The 14410-nt window shown below is 42.5% G+C and overlaps 1 protein-coding gene across 1 annotated transcript in view; it reads right to left on the bottom strand.

Moving 5' to 3' along the window:
- The window catches only part of LOC134609491 (protein kinase C delta type-like), a 40152-nt gene extending 26044 nt beyond the window's left edge, over positions 1-14108 (bottom strand). Inside the window, exons 1-8 of the mRNA XM_063453154.1 lie at positions 13569-14108; positions 13136-13306; positions 12153-12244; positions 11973-12035; positions 10208-10346; positions 9895-10089; positions 7859-7987; positions 7001-7169 (exon numbers count right to left, since the gene is read on the bottom strand). Of these exons, the coding sequence (XP_063309224.1) occupies positions 7001-7169; positions 7859-7987; positions 9895-10089; positions 10208-10346; positions 11973-12035; positions 12153-12244; positions 13136-13306; positions 13569-14108 (1498 nt within the window). The remainder of the gene's footprint in view (positions 1-7000; positions 7170-7858; positions 7988-9894; positions 10090-10207; positions 10347-11972; positions 12036-12152; positions 12245-13135; positions 13307-13568) is intronic.
- Between the last annotated feature and the right edge of the window lie 302 nt (positions 14109-14410).

Genomic DNA, 14410 nt, shown 5'->3' with positions numbered 1-14410 from the left:
GCCTGATCTCGGGAGGGGCACTTGTAGATTATTTAAATAAATAATCCAGACACAATAACCACTACAGCTCAGTGTAGTGGTTATAGTGCCAATAATGCCAAGACCCCCTCCCAGAGTAAGTAGTCAAACTGTTTAAGAACTGTTTGACAACTTACCTGAGGTCCTCTGGGGAATGGGGCTGTAGTAGGGCAGAGGAGCAGTGGTATGTGTGAGTGGTGCAATGTGTGAGGGGTGCAGTGTGTGTGTGTGTGTGAGGGGGACAGTGTATTAGCAGTGTGTGTGTGTGTGAAGGTTGCAGTGTGTACGTGAGGGCGGCAGTATATGTCAGGGGTGCAGTGTGTGTGTGGGTCAGTATGTGTGTGTGACAGTTACAGTGTGTGTGTGGGGCAATGTATGTGTGTGGGGGCAGTGTGTTTATGGGGGGCAGTGTGTGTATGTGGGGCAGTGTGTGTATGTGGGGGCAATGTGTTTATGGGGGGCAGGGGCAATGTGTGTGTATGGGGGGCAGGGGCAATGTGTGTGTATGGGGGGCAGGGGCAATGTGTGTATATGGGGGGCAGGGGCAATGTGTGTGTATATGGGGGGCGGGGCAATGTGTGTGTGTGTATGGGGGGCAGGGGCAATGTGTGTGTGTGTATGGGGGCAGGGGCAATGTGTGTGTGTGTGTGTGTGTGTGTATGGGGCAGGGGCAATGTGTGTGTGTGTATGGGGGCAGGGGCAATGTGTGTGTGTGTGTGTATGGGGCAGGGGCAATGTGTGTGTGTGTATGGGGCAGGGGCAATCTGTGTGTGTATGGGGGGCAGGGGCAATGTGTGTGTACATGGGGGGCAGGGGCAATGTGTGTGTGTGTATGGGGGGCAGGGGCAATGTGTGTATATGGGGGGCAGGGGCAATGTGTGTGTGTATGGGGGGCAGGGGCAATGTGTGTGTGTATGGGGGGCAGGGGCAATGTGTGTGTGTGTATGGGGGCAGGGGCTATGTGTGTGTGTGTATGGGGGGCAGGGGTAATGTGTGTGTGTATGGGGGGCAGGGGCAATGTGTGTGTGTGTATGGGGGCAGGGGCAATGTGTGTGTATGGGGGCTGGGGCAATGTGTGTGTGTATGGGGGCAGGGGCAATGTGTGTGTGTGTATGGGGGCAGGGGCAATGTGTGTGTGTGTGTATATGGGGGCAGAGGCAATGTGTGTGTGTGTGTATGGGGGGCAGGGGCAATGTGTGTGTGTGTGTGTGTGTGTATGGGGGGCAGGGGTAATGTGTGTGTGGGGGGCAGGGGCAATGTGTGTGTGTATGGGGGTAGGGGCAATGTGTGTGTGTGTATGGGGGACAGGGGCAATGTGTGTGTGTGTGTGTATGGGGGGCAGGGGCAATGTGTGTGTGTGTGTATGGGGGCAGGGGCAATGTGTGTGTGTGTGTATGGGGGGCAGGGGCAATGTGTGTGTGTGTGTGTGTGTGTGGGGGGCAGGGGCAATGTGTGTGTGTGTGTGTGTGTGTGTGTGTGTGTGTGTGTGTGTGTGTGTGGGGGGGGCAGGGGCAATGTGTGTGTAGAAGAAGGATAGGGGGGGGGGCTTTTTTTTTTATGTGTGTGTGGGTTTTTTTTTAAACATTTAATTAAAATTAATATATAATTTATGTCCCCCCTCCCTTCTTACCTTTACTGGGAGGAGGGGGGGACATCTTTCTTTCCTTGGTGGTCCCAGTGGGGATTCCCTGGTGGTCCCAGTGGTAGGAGTGAACTCTAGCCCGCGCTCCAGGGCTAGAGTTCACTCTCGCGAGATTTGGAGCGTTGCCGTGGTAACCGCGGCAACGCTCCAAATCTCGCGAGAGGAGGACCCGGAGGAGCTGCTGGTAACAGCTCCCGGGTCCTCTCTCCCTCCCCTGCCGGTCGGCTGTCAGTAATGTGCCTGCAGACCGGGGAAGGAGATCACTGATCTCACTCCCCGGTCTGCAGGCACAATGCAGGGCTGGCACTTGGGCAATGTCAGCCCTGCATTAGCCGGCAGGGGAGAATCTCGGGGGGGGCAATTGCCCCGTTGCCCCCCCCCCCTGGATCCGCCACTGCCTTTGTGGGGTTTTTATGAACAGTCAAACTTCTATAATACCCCAAATTGAAGCATGGGCCCATTAAATCCGCCTCTCAAAATTCTACTGTAAATGTTGAAACGGACAGGTCTCCTATATGGCACTGTAGCTTCACGAAATAGTGCCAAAGACATACATTGGGGGTATCGTTGTACTCAGCAGAAGTAACTGAACACAAAATAAAACTTTGTACAGGAATAACACACACCAACTTTACAAAATACACATGAGAAGTTCTTTGTTATAAGTTTGTGTGCCAAAAACCCCCAAAAACAAAATTTTACTCCAATATTTAGCACAGATTGGCGGTGAAATGGCTACTTAGAAAGTGTCAAGACAACCTTAGGACAATAGCCTGTGATGTCTACTTTATATAAATATATACTTTTGTGTGCCAATTTTCTTTTCTTTTATGGCTATTAATCTTACAAGACAAACATACCATATTCTAAAATCGCTCCACATTAAAAGTTTATTTTAATCGGGGGCCAAGCCAGCTAGCTGAGAAGTCGCATGTAAGCTGGGCTCCCGCTATACTTAATGATTTTCGATTGATACTCGCTAAAATAGAGTCAACAAACATACCGGGTACGCCACCCAAATCAGGGGCGCCCTGGTGACAAGCCTGAAACCCACAGCGAGACCCTGAAAGATCGGAAGCCAATGACAGAAAGCCGCGGCCTGCAGATGATGGAAGCGGGGAGAGGCGGCCGCTCTCCTCGCCCATGCACTGGAGACACGGCCCATCCGATGCCCTGCTCCCCCCCCAGGACCGGCGGGGGTAATCCCGGTCCAATCTGGAGAGGCGACCTTACCGCAGGTGCCCCGGAGATGGAACCTGGTGAGCAGCGAACAAACACGAGGCCCGACAATATGGCCGACGCCACGTGGGCCCGGAACGCATAGAAGCCTGACCTAGAGGCCAAGCTGGACAAAATCATTGCCAAGTTCTGGAAAACAATTACAGCCAGGGAGCAACAAGCTCGGGCACGCAACGCTGTCACAGAACTGCCGGCAATCCCCCGACAAGAGAGTGCATCCACGAAAGCCGCCAAAACTCACAAACCGAGTCGTGGACTGCAACAAAGACAAGCATGCAGGCCCAGACGAAAGAAGAGGCCGGCAGCGGCAAGGAACCTCGGTACCCATCGGGAAAGTTACGAACAACTCACCCGGCACGGCAAAACGATCCTGAGGCGTCTACATGCCGCTACAAGAGGGTGCTGGATACAGCCGAGAGGGCCTGGACAGACCGCACTTGATCTTCCACGCAGGTGTAGCAGGGAGGCAGACCCCTGCTCGGGTGTTCCCTTGGAGGCACCCCAGACACAACCACGGGACCCTGGGGTTCCCCCACGAGGAATCGGCTGAAGTCGACACAAAGCCGAGATGCTCCCCACTCCCGGCTGGGGCAGACCCAATGGAAAAACAGGGACGCTGCAAGTTAAGGGGGCAGAAATGTCTGGGCCTGCAAAGGAGGGAAGATTTCCACCTAACAGCAGAGGGTAGCATCTAGAGGTGGTTAATGAGACTGTTTAGAAATATACATATGTCTTGCTGCATCACCATTTAGCAATGTTTTAACCTAATCCTCTTAAACTAATTCCTCCTAAAATGGCCTACCAATCTAACTGTCCTAAATGTTCACTAAATTGCTCTATTAAACCGCACTTGGCCGACATGCACCAGAAACGGCTGCCTCGTCTCAGGGGTACAGCACAGGTATATGTTTTTCATCTATAAGACATAAGCACCTCTCCATCATATTATAGCATGCTAGATCCAAACCTGATATTATATCAGAAACTTAGACCACACATGTCGCTAAAAACATATATTAGCCAGTACCGAATCAGACTCAATACACCACAAGCATGTTCTACAAGCGTTTTAACTTTTACTGTTTAACTTGTATTGTAAATGGCGGTTACACGGGCTAGCAGATTAACGCTGGACCTTAACTCTATAAGCTCTACTACTTGGCAATATTTTAATTCAGTTAAGTGACCGTCACCTGTTCACTCTAAGGCAAGCGTGCCCGTACTGAACCTAAACTCACTCAGTGATTAAACGAGGTTTATTTCTTGCCGATATATATAACCCTTGCTATTGGCATCTATCTTCAGGCACATAAGCATGTTATCACAAAAGCAAATTAGTGCAGTACATTCCGAATTTACCCGTCTATATACTGTTTGAGCGCATCTTGCCAACTACTCTACTGCCACCGCCTAACATGTATTGGTTTTGAGGTTATGCCCGTTAAGACGTAATCGCCATAATATACCTTGTTTTATTATTATTATCATTCATAGGCAATGTACTGCTTTCTCGCTAAAAATGTCACGGAGACTTGCCAATCGTTTCATAATTACTTAATACTTACTTAAATCTAATGTAATCGCATGAGACCTAGCCTGAATGTCATTTTTTACTTCGAAATGTTTAGCGTTGAATCTTATGTTGTTTCTTTTAACTAAAAATGTGCCAGACTATTGATGACCACAAATATATACAAACAAAATATGTGAACACAACCCCAGTGAAAAATAGTGATAATATACAAAAAATGGAGCTTCCCTGTATAAGGTGAAGTTTCCTGGAAAAGATCCCCAAAGACTTCCTCTTGTCTTCACCATACATACAAAATAAAGTAGGGGATTATCTGCTAAACACAGATAAAATGGAAAAACATAGCGTTTAACTGTGTGGGAGTAAATAAGGATGTATAATAAGCAATTGGCCACTCACTCAATCTGGAGGAAAAAGATTACACTCAAGGCTTTTTTACATCTGAAAATTTGTGAGTGGCCAATTGCTTATTATACATCCTTATTTACTCCCACACAGTTAAACGCTATGTTTTTCCATTTTATCTGTGTTTAGCAGATAATCCCCTACTTTATTTTGTATTGATGACCACAACCTGTAAAGCAAATGTTTATACCTACACTCTGATGTCGCTATTGTGGCGCACCAGTGCCTACTGTTTTCCTTATGCACAACCAAAATAAAGAATGAAAAAAAAAAAACAGTTTATTTTACTCCTTGTGCTTTGTGACCTGTAACTACCAAAATAAACTTAAGATCCCAGACACATTATATATTCTGTAAATCAGAACAACTAAATACATTTATTTTTAATTACTGCACTAACTAGGCACACATTATTATTGCAAAAACTGTACAAAAAACACATTTCTCTTTTTTTTGCATTGTTCTGTATTTCTTTTAATAATAAATAAGCATATATATATATATATATATATATATATATATGTTACATCAAATTAAAGCCCTTTATGTCCTTTAAAAAACAGTATATAATATGTGTCGGTGCAATAAACGAGAGAGATGCAAATTGCAGTTGAACGCATACAGCAAGAAAATGCAAAAATTGCTTGTGTCATTAAGCGTAAGACAAGCTTCTGAATCTGTGTCCTTAAGGGGTTAACAGAGTGCATGGGCGTCCGCAGGAGGGGGAGGGGGGGCAAGAGGGGGCATTTGCTACAGCTTATCCCTGCCTCTCCCTCACAGAGGCAACCTACAGAGCAGGTTCCCTCAGCATTACCCCCTCACTATTACCCCCCTTCACTATTACCCCCTCACACCCTCAGCATTACCCCCTCACTATCACCCGCCCTCACACCCTCAGAATTACCCCCTCACTATTACCCCCCTCACCATCATCCCCCTCACCATCATCCCCCTCACCACCCTCAGCATTACCCCCTCACTATTACCCCCTTCACTATCACCCCCCTCACACCCTCAGCATTACCCCCTAAATATTACCCCCTTCACTATTACCCCCTCACACCCTCAGTATTACCCCCTCACTATTACCCCCCGCACACCCTCAGCATTACCCCCTCACTATTACCCCCCTCACACCCTCAGCATTACCCCCTCACTATTACCCCCTCACACCCTCAGCATTACCCCTCACTATTACCCCCATCACACCCTCAGCATTACCCCCTCACTATTACCCCCTCACACCCTCAGCATTACCCCCTCACTATTACCCCCCCTCACACCCTCAGCATTACCCCCTCACTGTTGTTCAGTTTCCTTTACCCGGCCAGACTTAGGGAGCACTTTCTGTGAAACTAAAGCAACTGTATCGCGGTCCGCTCCGCCATGCTACAAGAGAGGTAATGAGGCACAGAGAGGGGAGAGGACCACTAAGGGGGGACACTAAAGAACATGGAGGGGACAGAAACACTAACGAGGGGTGGAGAGAGGGGAGAGGAACACTAAGGGACAGGGAGGGGAGAGATACACTAAGGGACAAGGAGGGGAGGGGAACACTAAGGGACAGGGATGGGAGGGGAGAGGTACACTAAATATGCTTAAAAACATAAAAAACATCTGACTGGCATGTATATTTTGTGCATTTACCACTTAATAAAAAAAGAATTGCAAAAATAAATAAATAATAAACATGTTCAGTTAACAGTAGATTTGTGTAGAATTATTTTCAGGAACGATTCACTCTCTCTTTCTTTTACAGGGAGGCTTAGCACAGTTATCAGGAACGATGCACTCTCTCTTTCTTTTACAGGGAGGCTTAGCACAGCTATCAGGAACGATGCACTCTCTCTTTCTTTTGCAGGGAGGCTTAGCACAGTTATCAGGAACGATGCACTCTCTCTTTCTTTTACAGGGAGGCTTAGCACAGTTATCAGGAACGATGCACTCTCTCTTTCTTTTACAGGGAGGCTTAGCACAGTTATCAGGAACGATGCACTCTCTCTTTCTTTTGCAGGGAGGCTTAGCACAGTTATCAGGAACGATGCACTCTCTCTTTCTTTTGCAGGGAGGCTTAGCACAGCTATCAGGAACGATGCACTCTCTCTTTCTTTTACAGGGAGGCTTAGCACAGCTATTAGGAACGATGCACTCTCTCTTTCTTTTACATGGAGATTTACTAGGGGTAGGAGTGGTGAGTGGCAAAGACGTCTGAAAAGAAAAGTCACTGAGAAGCCACTGGTCTCCAGAAAGCATGGGTTGTGATGCAGAGTCTCCCGGTGATTTTATATGTTCACTGAATTTCTTTGCGCCGTTCGTCTGAAGATCCAAGCAAAACTGAAAACCAATAAATGTAAAAAACAAGTTTAGAAGGTACTGTACAAAACAATAAGCACATAGACAAGGGTGAATTCTATAGGTGAAGCTCTGTTTCACTATGTGAATACCTGATTTTATGCAATTAGACACATGGGAGCGATCGAATGCTGATCATTCCTGCTCTTACTTCACCAACGTATGTCTGTGTTTCTTGGAACGTGTGCCTGTATGGGATGTGTGTGTTTATGTGTGAGGTCGTATATATGTCAACTTGCATGGTTATTCAATACAGCTAGAATTCAAAGTACATTTCACATTTAAGGACAAAGTAGCTGAATTGGAATCACAGCTGACTTTTGACCTGAAATTTGAACTTCACTATGAATTCACTTTAAATTCTCTCTTTAGTGACCTGTAAGACTTACGGGGTTATTCTCTGATGTGAGAATTTAAGGTGGATTGAACTACAAAGTTAAAGTCAAAGTAGCCGGAATGGAAATAATTCTCTAAATCAGCTATGGGTTCCATTCAGCTACTCTGGCCTAAATGTTATACTCACTTTAAATTCACCTTACGTTCTCACTTTAGTAAATATCCCTGATAGTCTATTAAACGATCCTGTCCCGCGTTATGCTGTTTAGGAAGGTATCCTGAATTTGTTGGCCCTTTCTACCATTCTGATATATCGTAGCTATGTATATACTCACGTCTTGTAGTTCAGGTGGGGGGGTGGCTCTTCGGGCCTGAACTTCATTCCAGTCAATTGAGCTGAAGAAAGGATGTGACTCAATTTTAGAGGCCACTCCAAGTCTGAAATACGGATCTTTACACAAGAGCTAAAAAAAGAAATAATAGCAAGTGTTTAGTAAATATAAGATTTATATTTTTTGGGGAAATAAACTGAAAAATATAATTTGCTAAAAATACAGTTGAAAACAGAAGGCAGCAAGGTGCGATATTCATCACTGAAATAATTCATAATCATTCCACGTTTCTGTGGATTAGCTATAATGTATTTTACTCCACTGTGTTTGTGTGTCCCTGCAGAGCCTAGGGTTACTTGGAGTTCTAAAATGAGCTCCACACTTTTTACTCTATATACCCTCCAACAGATATATAAATTGCTTATTTTTATCATTTTATAGTCCATATGACATTAATATAGATACAAATTATAAATATATATAAATTGTAAAGAATAAAGCCTATTAATTCGTACCAGATATATTTTTTAATACTTTGTACATGGATTCCTTGGAGTATGTGTCTGCTGTATACAACAGCTTCGAAACACAACTCAGGAAGAGGAGCAAAGCCAGTGAACCACTCATGGACAGCTGTTTCATTATTAATGCAACTCATCAGCACGAGGTTGGTTACTGGCTTGCTATGGAGGCTTGGCATTACTAGTGAAGTACATCCACACTTTGTTCCCCACCACAACTCTTTTGGTATGTACATATACATACAAACAAAGTTATATATTGAACAACTAAAAAGTAACGGTTAAGAAAGCTTTACATTTTTAAAAAAATTATAAAACATTTTTAAACAAGTTCAATGCTCATATATATGAATCCGGTTATAATTGGTATATAGTGATGTTTGGTTGGATGTGGTGTAGATGATACTTATAAGCCAAAACAGCCTTAGCCTATGGGTATTTGGTGTTCTAAAATGAGCTCCACACAATTTACTCTATACCCTCCAACAGATATATAAAGTACTGGTCTGTTTATTTATCAGGCTGCATACTATCATGCTAAACCACAGTTGAGCGTATGGTATCAGACACCGGGCTGCAGTAGTGTCTTGTTGTGCAACACTGACATTAATAAAACAAAATTAAAATGTTGTTCTAATAGAGTAATAAGAGAACATGTACTAACAGCATGACTGATGTACATAACAAGAGTTGGGTCATAGTATTCTAGATTGTAAGTGCATTTGAGTAGGGCACTCTTCAGTTTTTGTTTCAGATGACATTATGGTTTTTATTATTTACTTGCTGCCCCTGTCCTGGGACATTCTACGGTGGTGCCCAATATGGTGTTAGTTTGCCAACAACCTCTGTACTTCCAGAAATTGCATATTTTTATCATATTTTTATATAGTACATATGCCCTTGATATAGATACAAATAATTTCTGACATGGAATTTGTAAAGAATAAATCCTGTTTATTTACCACTTCTGTACCAGATATATTTTCTAATATATCTTCATGTACAAAGGGCAAAGGCTCTAGTAATCTTACCTGGAAAGGCCCTCAGATAACATCAACTCCTATACCTTCTATTGTTTCTTTCTCTTTGTTACTATATTTTGTTCATCTTATGATATCACCTTGAAGCCTGTATGTGCAGTGTTTCAGTTTGAAATGCTGCACATACAGAGTTAAAGTCCTTTGCTAATAGTCAATCAATAAAGCATGACCCCCGCTCCAGACCACCCATGTTCTCCCCTCCCCAAGTTCTCCCTTTGCCTGTCCTCATGGATATCCATCCCCATGCAGGTAGTAGGATTGGGCTGCAGGTAGAAATCGAACTCAGTGCCGGATCACAGGTAAGTTTATTTTGCTTCCCTTTTTCTTTTCCTTTTCTTATCGTTTTATTTTATTATTTTTTTTGAGGGGGGGAACATGCCACAAAAAAGTTACTTTTTCATTAAATAAACAACTTTTATGAAAACACTGTTAATTGGATGAATAAACATTTAACTGTATAATGCCCGCTCATACCCACCTTTTGTAAGATATCCTTTTCCTCTGCAGTCAGCCATTCTGGATATTTTGGCGTGCCATATACCACTGATCTTACAATTTTACGTTCATCTGTGACTCCATCATCAAATGGTGAATTGCCTGTTAACATTTCATACAGAACCACACCAAAAGCAAACCAGTCAACAGAGGCGCTAAGATTCATGCCTAAGAATGCCTGCCAAGAAAGCAGTAGGAGAAATTAAAGTGTCATACTGTCCATAAAGAAACATGATAGTATCAGAGACTATGAGAGTAATGACACATAGACATTAGCTCTACTGTTTGTATCTCACCTCTGGTGCAACATATCCCATGGTTCCACCTACGCTACTCTTTGTGCTCTCACCAAACACATTTGTCCACGCTAACCCAAAGTCAGCAATTTTTACATGGCCCTCTCCGTCTAACATAATGTTTTCCGGCTTGATATCCCTGCAAAGAGAATCATATGATGTTCATTATAGTTTGATTTTAATACAGAAGACTTAACATCAGTGTAGACAGTTTTTAATAATATTAATAATAGAAATTAAAAATAGAAAAATTAAATGAAAGCTATGTCTTTCCCCATTCTACCCAACATGTCCCGTAGATGTACCACAGCAAGATGTTAAAAACGAGGACTGAAAATGCTCATTCAAACGGAAACCATAAGCATGCAGGGCTTTGTCTGACGGAGGAGCAGGGATATGTGGTGAAAATTGTGACAAACCACCCATAGTCCAACCGAGTGCCTCAGCCAAGTCCACTTCCTCACTGCCATAGGGGACTCTGGAACACTTCAGACCCAGTCGCCAAAGCTTGACTGGGCTCTCTCAGGAACTCTTTCACCGACCAGGCTGCAGCTTTTTCCTTCCAGGCAGATATCATCGTCTCTGCCTTTGCCATTCGTCTCTTTTCCTCGGCAGGTATCTACAACTCTGCTTGTACTATGACCAGCTACTGCCATTGCAAAGGCACTTGTGGCTCTTTGGCCTAGTTCTTTTTAACTTGTCCAGGAATTCAGGGACCAAGCACCCAGCCAACAGGTCCGAAAACTCTGTTACTGAGATCCCTGAGTAAACCAACCAGGTCACACAGTTCTAAAAGGAACTAACTCACAGCTTAATTTTTACTCTGGGCTAGCCCATATGTGCATAACATTATATTTGCTGTGACAAACTCAATGTAATACAAATAACAAATCACATGGAAAAAACATACAGGAACTCACAACACATAAACATATTTTTAAGAGGCTATGGAAGGCAATAACTAACAATAAATATCTCCTCTGCCTACAGAATTCATAATATACAAATCTACCAGAATATGCAAATGAACAAGCCTTGCTATTCAGCATATCGCAGTTTCAGGATACTTACAACCAACAGATGGCCATGTACAGGCTTCCCAGCCAAATCCACCTAACTGGTTGAGAGAATCAGCAGAACAGGAGAGCGCTCAAAAAATTAAATAATTAACAATTTACATCATGCACACCCTGCACCTATAATGGCTACATGATAAACATAAGAGTAATCTGGGGATCTACATAAAGTGTCCATCTTCGTCCACTAGTGATGGTGACTACTGTCACAGTGATATTCCTATTTCTCTAATTCACGGTAATGCATTCTGAAACAGTAATGATGAGGCCCCTGCCAATAGGTACCTATCCTGGCATCTGTTGTAGTGTTCCCCAAATGCTGTTCTACAACAGAGTGAATAGAGAGATACAATGCATATTGCTTATATTCATCTCCTGAGGGCCTCTGGACATACCAGCGGTGCAGGCCATGCAGACAAGCTCTATATATGGGGTTCCAGCTATACCACTCTAATGGCGCAATGATTACTAATATAGATATGCTAAAAATGGAGACAGATTGTGAGAAACTGAGTGCTGGACATCTACGTTGTATGAGAACTCCACTTTTAATAAGAGGTCCATCTTTGTCCATGGAGAGGATAAAGTTGGATTTATAGGTCATAAATAAACAATAGGGACAGAAAACAAGCAGCAGCAATAAGAGTGTTCAGAAAACGTGAATTAAGGAAAGGAATTTAAGTGTTTACCGGTGGAGGATGCCTTTGCTGTGGAGAAACTTCAACCCACAAACTATTTCTGCAGCTATGAACCTAAAGAATGAGAAATTGGGAGAAAATGGTGACAAATAAATATATTTTTAAACATGAGGTCTTGATCTCTCATTCTACCTCTCATACCGATTATATATTCCAGTTTTAACATCTTACCTTGTGGCGCTCCTTATAAGTGGACTATATTCAGATATTAAATTCCATAGATTTCCTCCACTTAAATACTCCAAGACGTATATAAGATAGTCCTGTTTGAGGAAAAAAGGTACAGTTTACAATATGGGCACAGTTGATTTTTACTGTCATGTTATTTTCTTAGGTGATTGGATTAGAAATGTGATTAGGAATACTTAGTAAAAAGCTGTGATCAATGGGGCAGTATCGAAGCCCTTGAATGCACATATTCCTTGTGTCAATTAATGCAGCCCTTTCAGGTAGCAAGGAGAGCTAATTGTGAAATGATAAAGGCAGGGGTTGGTAAGGATTAGATTAGACAGTTTAGCACACTGATGGAGATAGGATATTCTTCTAGCTATGGGTGGAGATTGAAAGAGTGATTATTTACTTTCAATGTAAAATGTATTTAATGCAGAATGATATGTTAAACTTAATAAAGCCTCAGTCGGTTACAAAATAATAATCGGCAATGCTGCTTAGCTATTGTATTAAAGAATACACGTATGTGATAGAGTTATAATCCAAATATGAATAGACTCATCAATATATATTTTTTTATTTTTTTTTTGTATCATTAAGTAATCATATTTAAATGTGCTGGGAAGTTTGATTTTAATAGTCTTCATTGATATCATTAAGATAGGGACTTCTCTCTAAGGATGTGCAAGTCTAATCTGGTCAGGTTAGTACTTTATATGTCATGTAAAATAAAGTCAGGTTGGGCCAAGTGTCATTTTTGCACTATTGTGCTATTGTGTGCAGATGCTGTTCTGTTTGTACAAAACACATATAAAAATATATAAAATATTAAAAAAGGAAAAAAGAAATAGTTGATTGCACATATGGTTAGTTCTACATTCAAATTATGTAATGTTTACAGATTGACTAGTAATATTGTAGCATGCCTAGCTTTATTAACTAGCAACAAAGAGGTTAATTTGGATGATAAGTCACTCTAGTACCTTGGTTTGGAATGTGGAAAACGCATGGGTAAGGAATGGGCTCCCACTAGCGACCTCCAGCACCCGACGCTCAACATGAATGGCCTCCTTATCTTGTTTTAAGAGGCATCTCTTTTTTACCATTTTTACAGCCATCTTTTGTTTGCTGATGACATCTGTGGCCAGTAGGACCTGGAAAAGACATAAATAAGAGGTGGGTCATGGCAAGCAGAGTGTTAGCAGTATACTAGATTAACCCTGCTTTATAAGGGTGTTTTTATAAAATAAACATGTTTGAATGAGCTACATAGAATAGTAAATCCAAATACATATCTGGAAACCCCTATAAATCTTACATACATAACTATCCATGAAACCCCTATTTGAATTTCCCATTTCTATAATAAATAACTATGCTTGATAATAGAACCTAATTCAGAAATGCCATATATACCTGTCCAAAGCTTCCTCTTCCAAGTTCACAATGAAAGGAAAACCTGTCCAGAGATGTCGGGGCTGTCACCCTCGAGTGTTTGGAGCAGTTAACTTTGGTCATTTTTCTCTTTGAACATGGATGAGCGTTCTTGGTGCTGTCGACCTCATCGAAAGATCTCTTCGCTTTTTTGGGGAGCATTCCCCTTTGTTGCTCTTTAGATGGAGAGCTCATTTTTATTCTTTTTTTAGGGCATTCATAACGTTCAGAGATAGGTCTCTTCTTGCCCTTTCTTCCTATTTCACCAATATAGTTAAATCCTGTTTTTATTGTTCCAACAACAGTTTGACAGAACAATTGCAGTCTGCATAGGAGGTCAATGGGTGGCATCAGTGGACTTTTTTTGTCTACTACCTGATGTTGTCTTGATGTCTCCATTGGCTTCTCCCGCGAAGTAGCTGAACTGCTAATTATTTGTCTTTTCCTTAAACATTCATTATTTTCAGGCATAGATCTCTTTTTGCCTTTTCCTCCATTCTTTTTGTAGACTTTACGTCCCATTTTAGATGCTATATGACAAAGCAATGTATCTCAAACTACTCAAAGCTTTCTCCTTGCTTGGCAGCTGAGAAGAAATGAGCCCAGGTGTCTCTAACATTCATTAATGCATCATTAACCCTGCTGTGATGTCATTGACCCCTCTGTGATGTCATTAACTCTGCTATGTATGCCACATTCATCATGGCATCATTAACCCTGCTATGTATGCCACATTTATCATGACATCATTGACGCTTCTATGTATGTCATAGTCAGCTACTTAGGGCCTTATATATAGGCTACTTATACATAGGCTACATATT

This window comes from Pelobates fuscus, chromosome 4 (assembly GCF_036172605.1).
Source record: "Pelobates fuscus isolate aPelFus1 chromosome 4, aPelFus1.pri, whole genome shotgun sequence".
Classification (NCBI taxonomy): Eukaryota; Metazoa; Chordata; class Amphibia; order Anura; family Pelobatidae; genus Pelobates; species Pelobates fuscus.
Note: the sequence above shows the minus strand (reverse complement) of the source record. Positions and strands in the feature narration are given on the sequence as shown.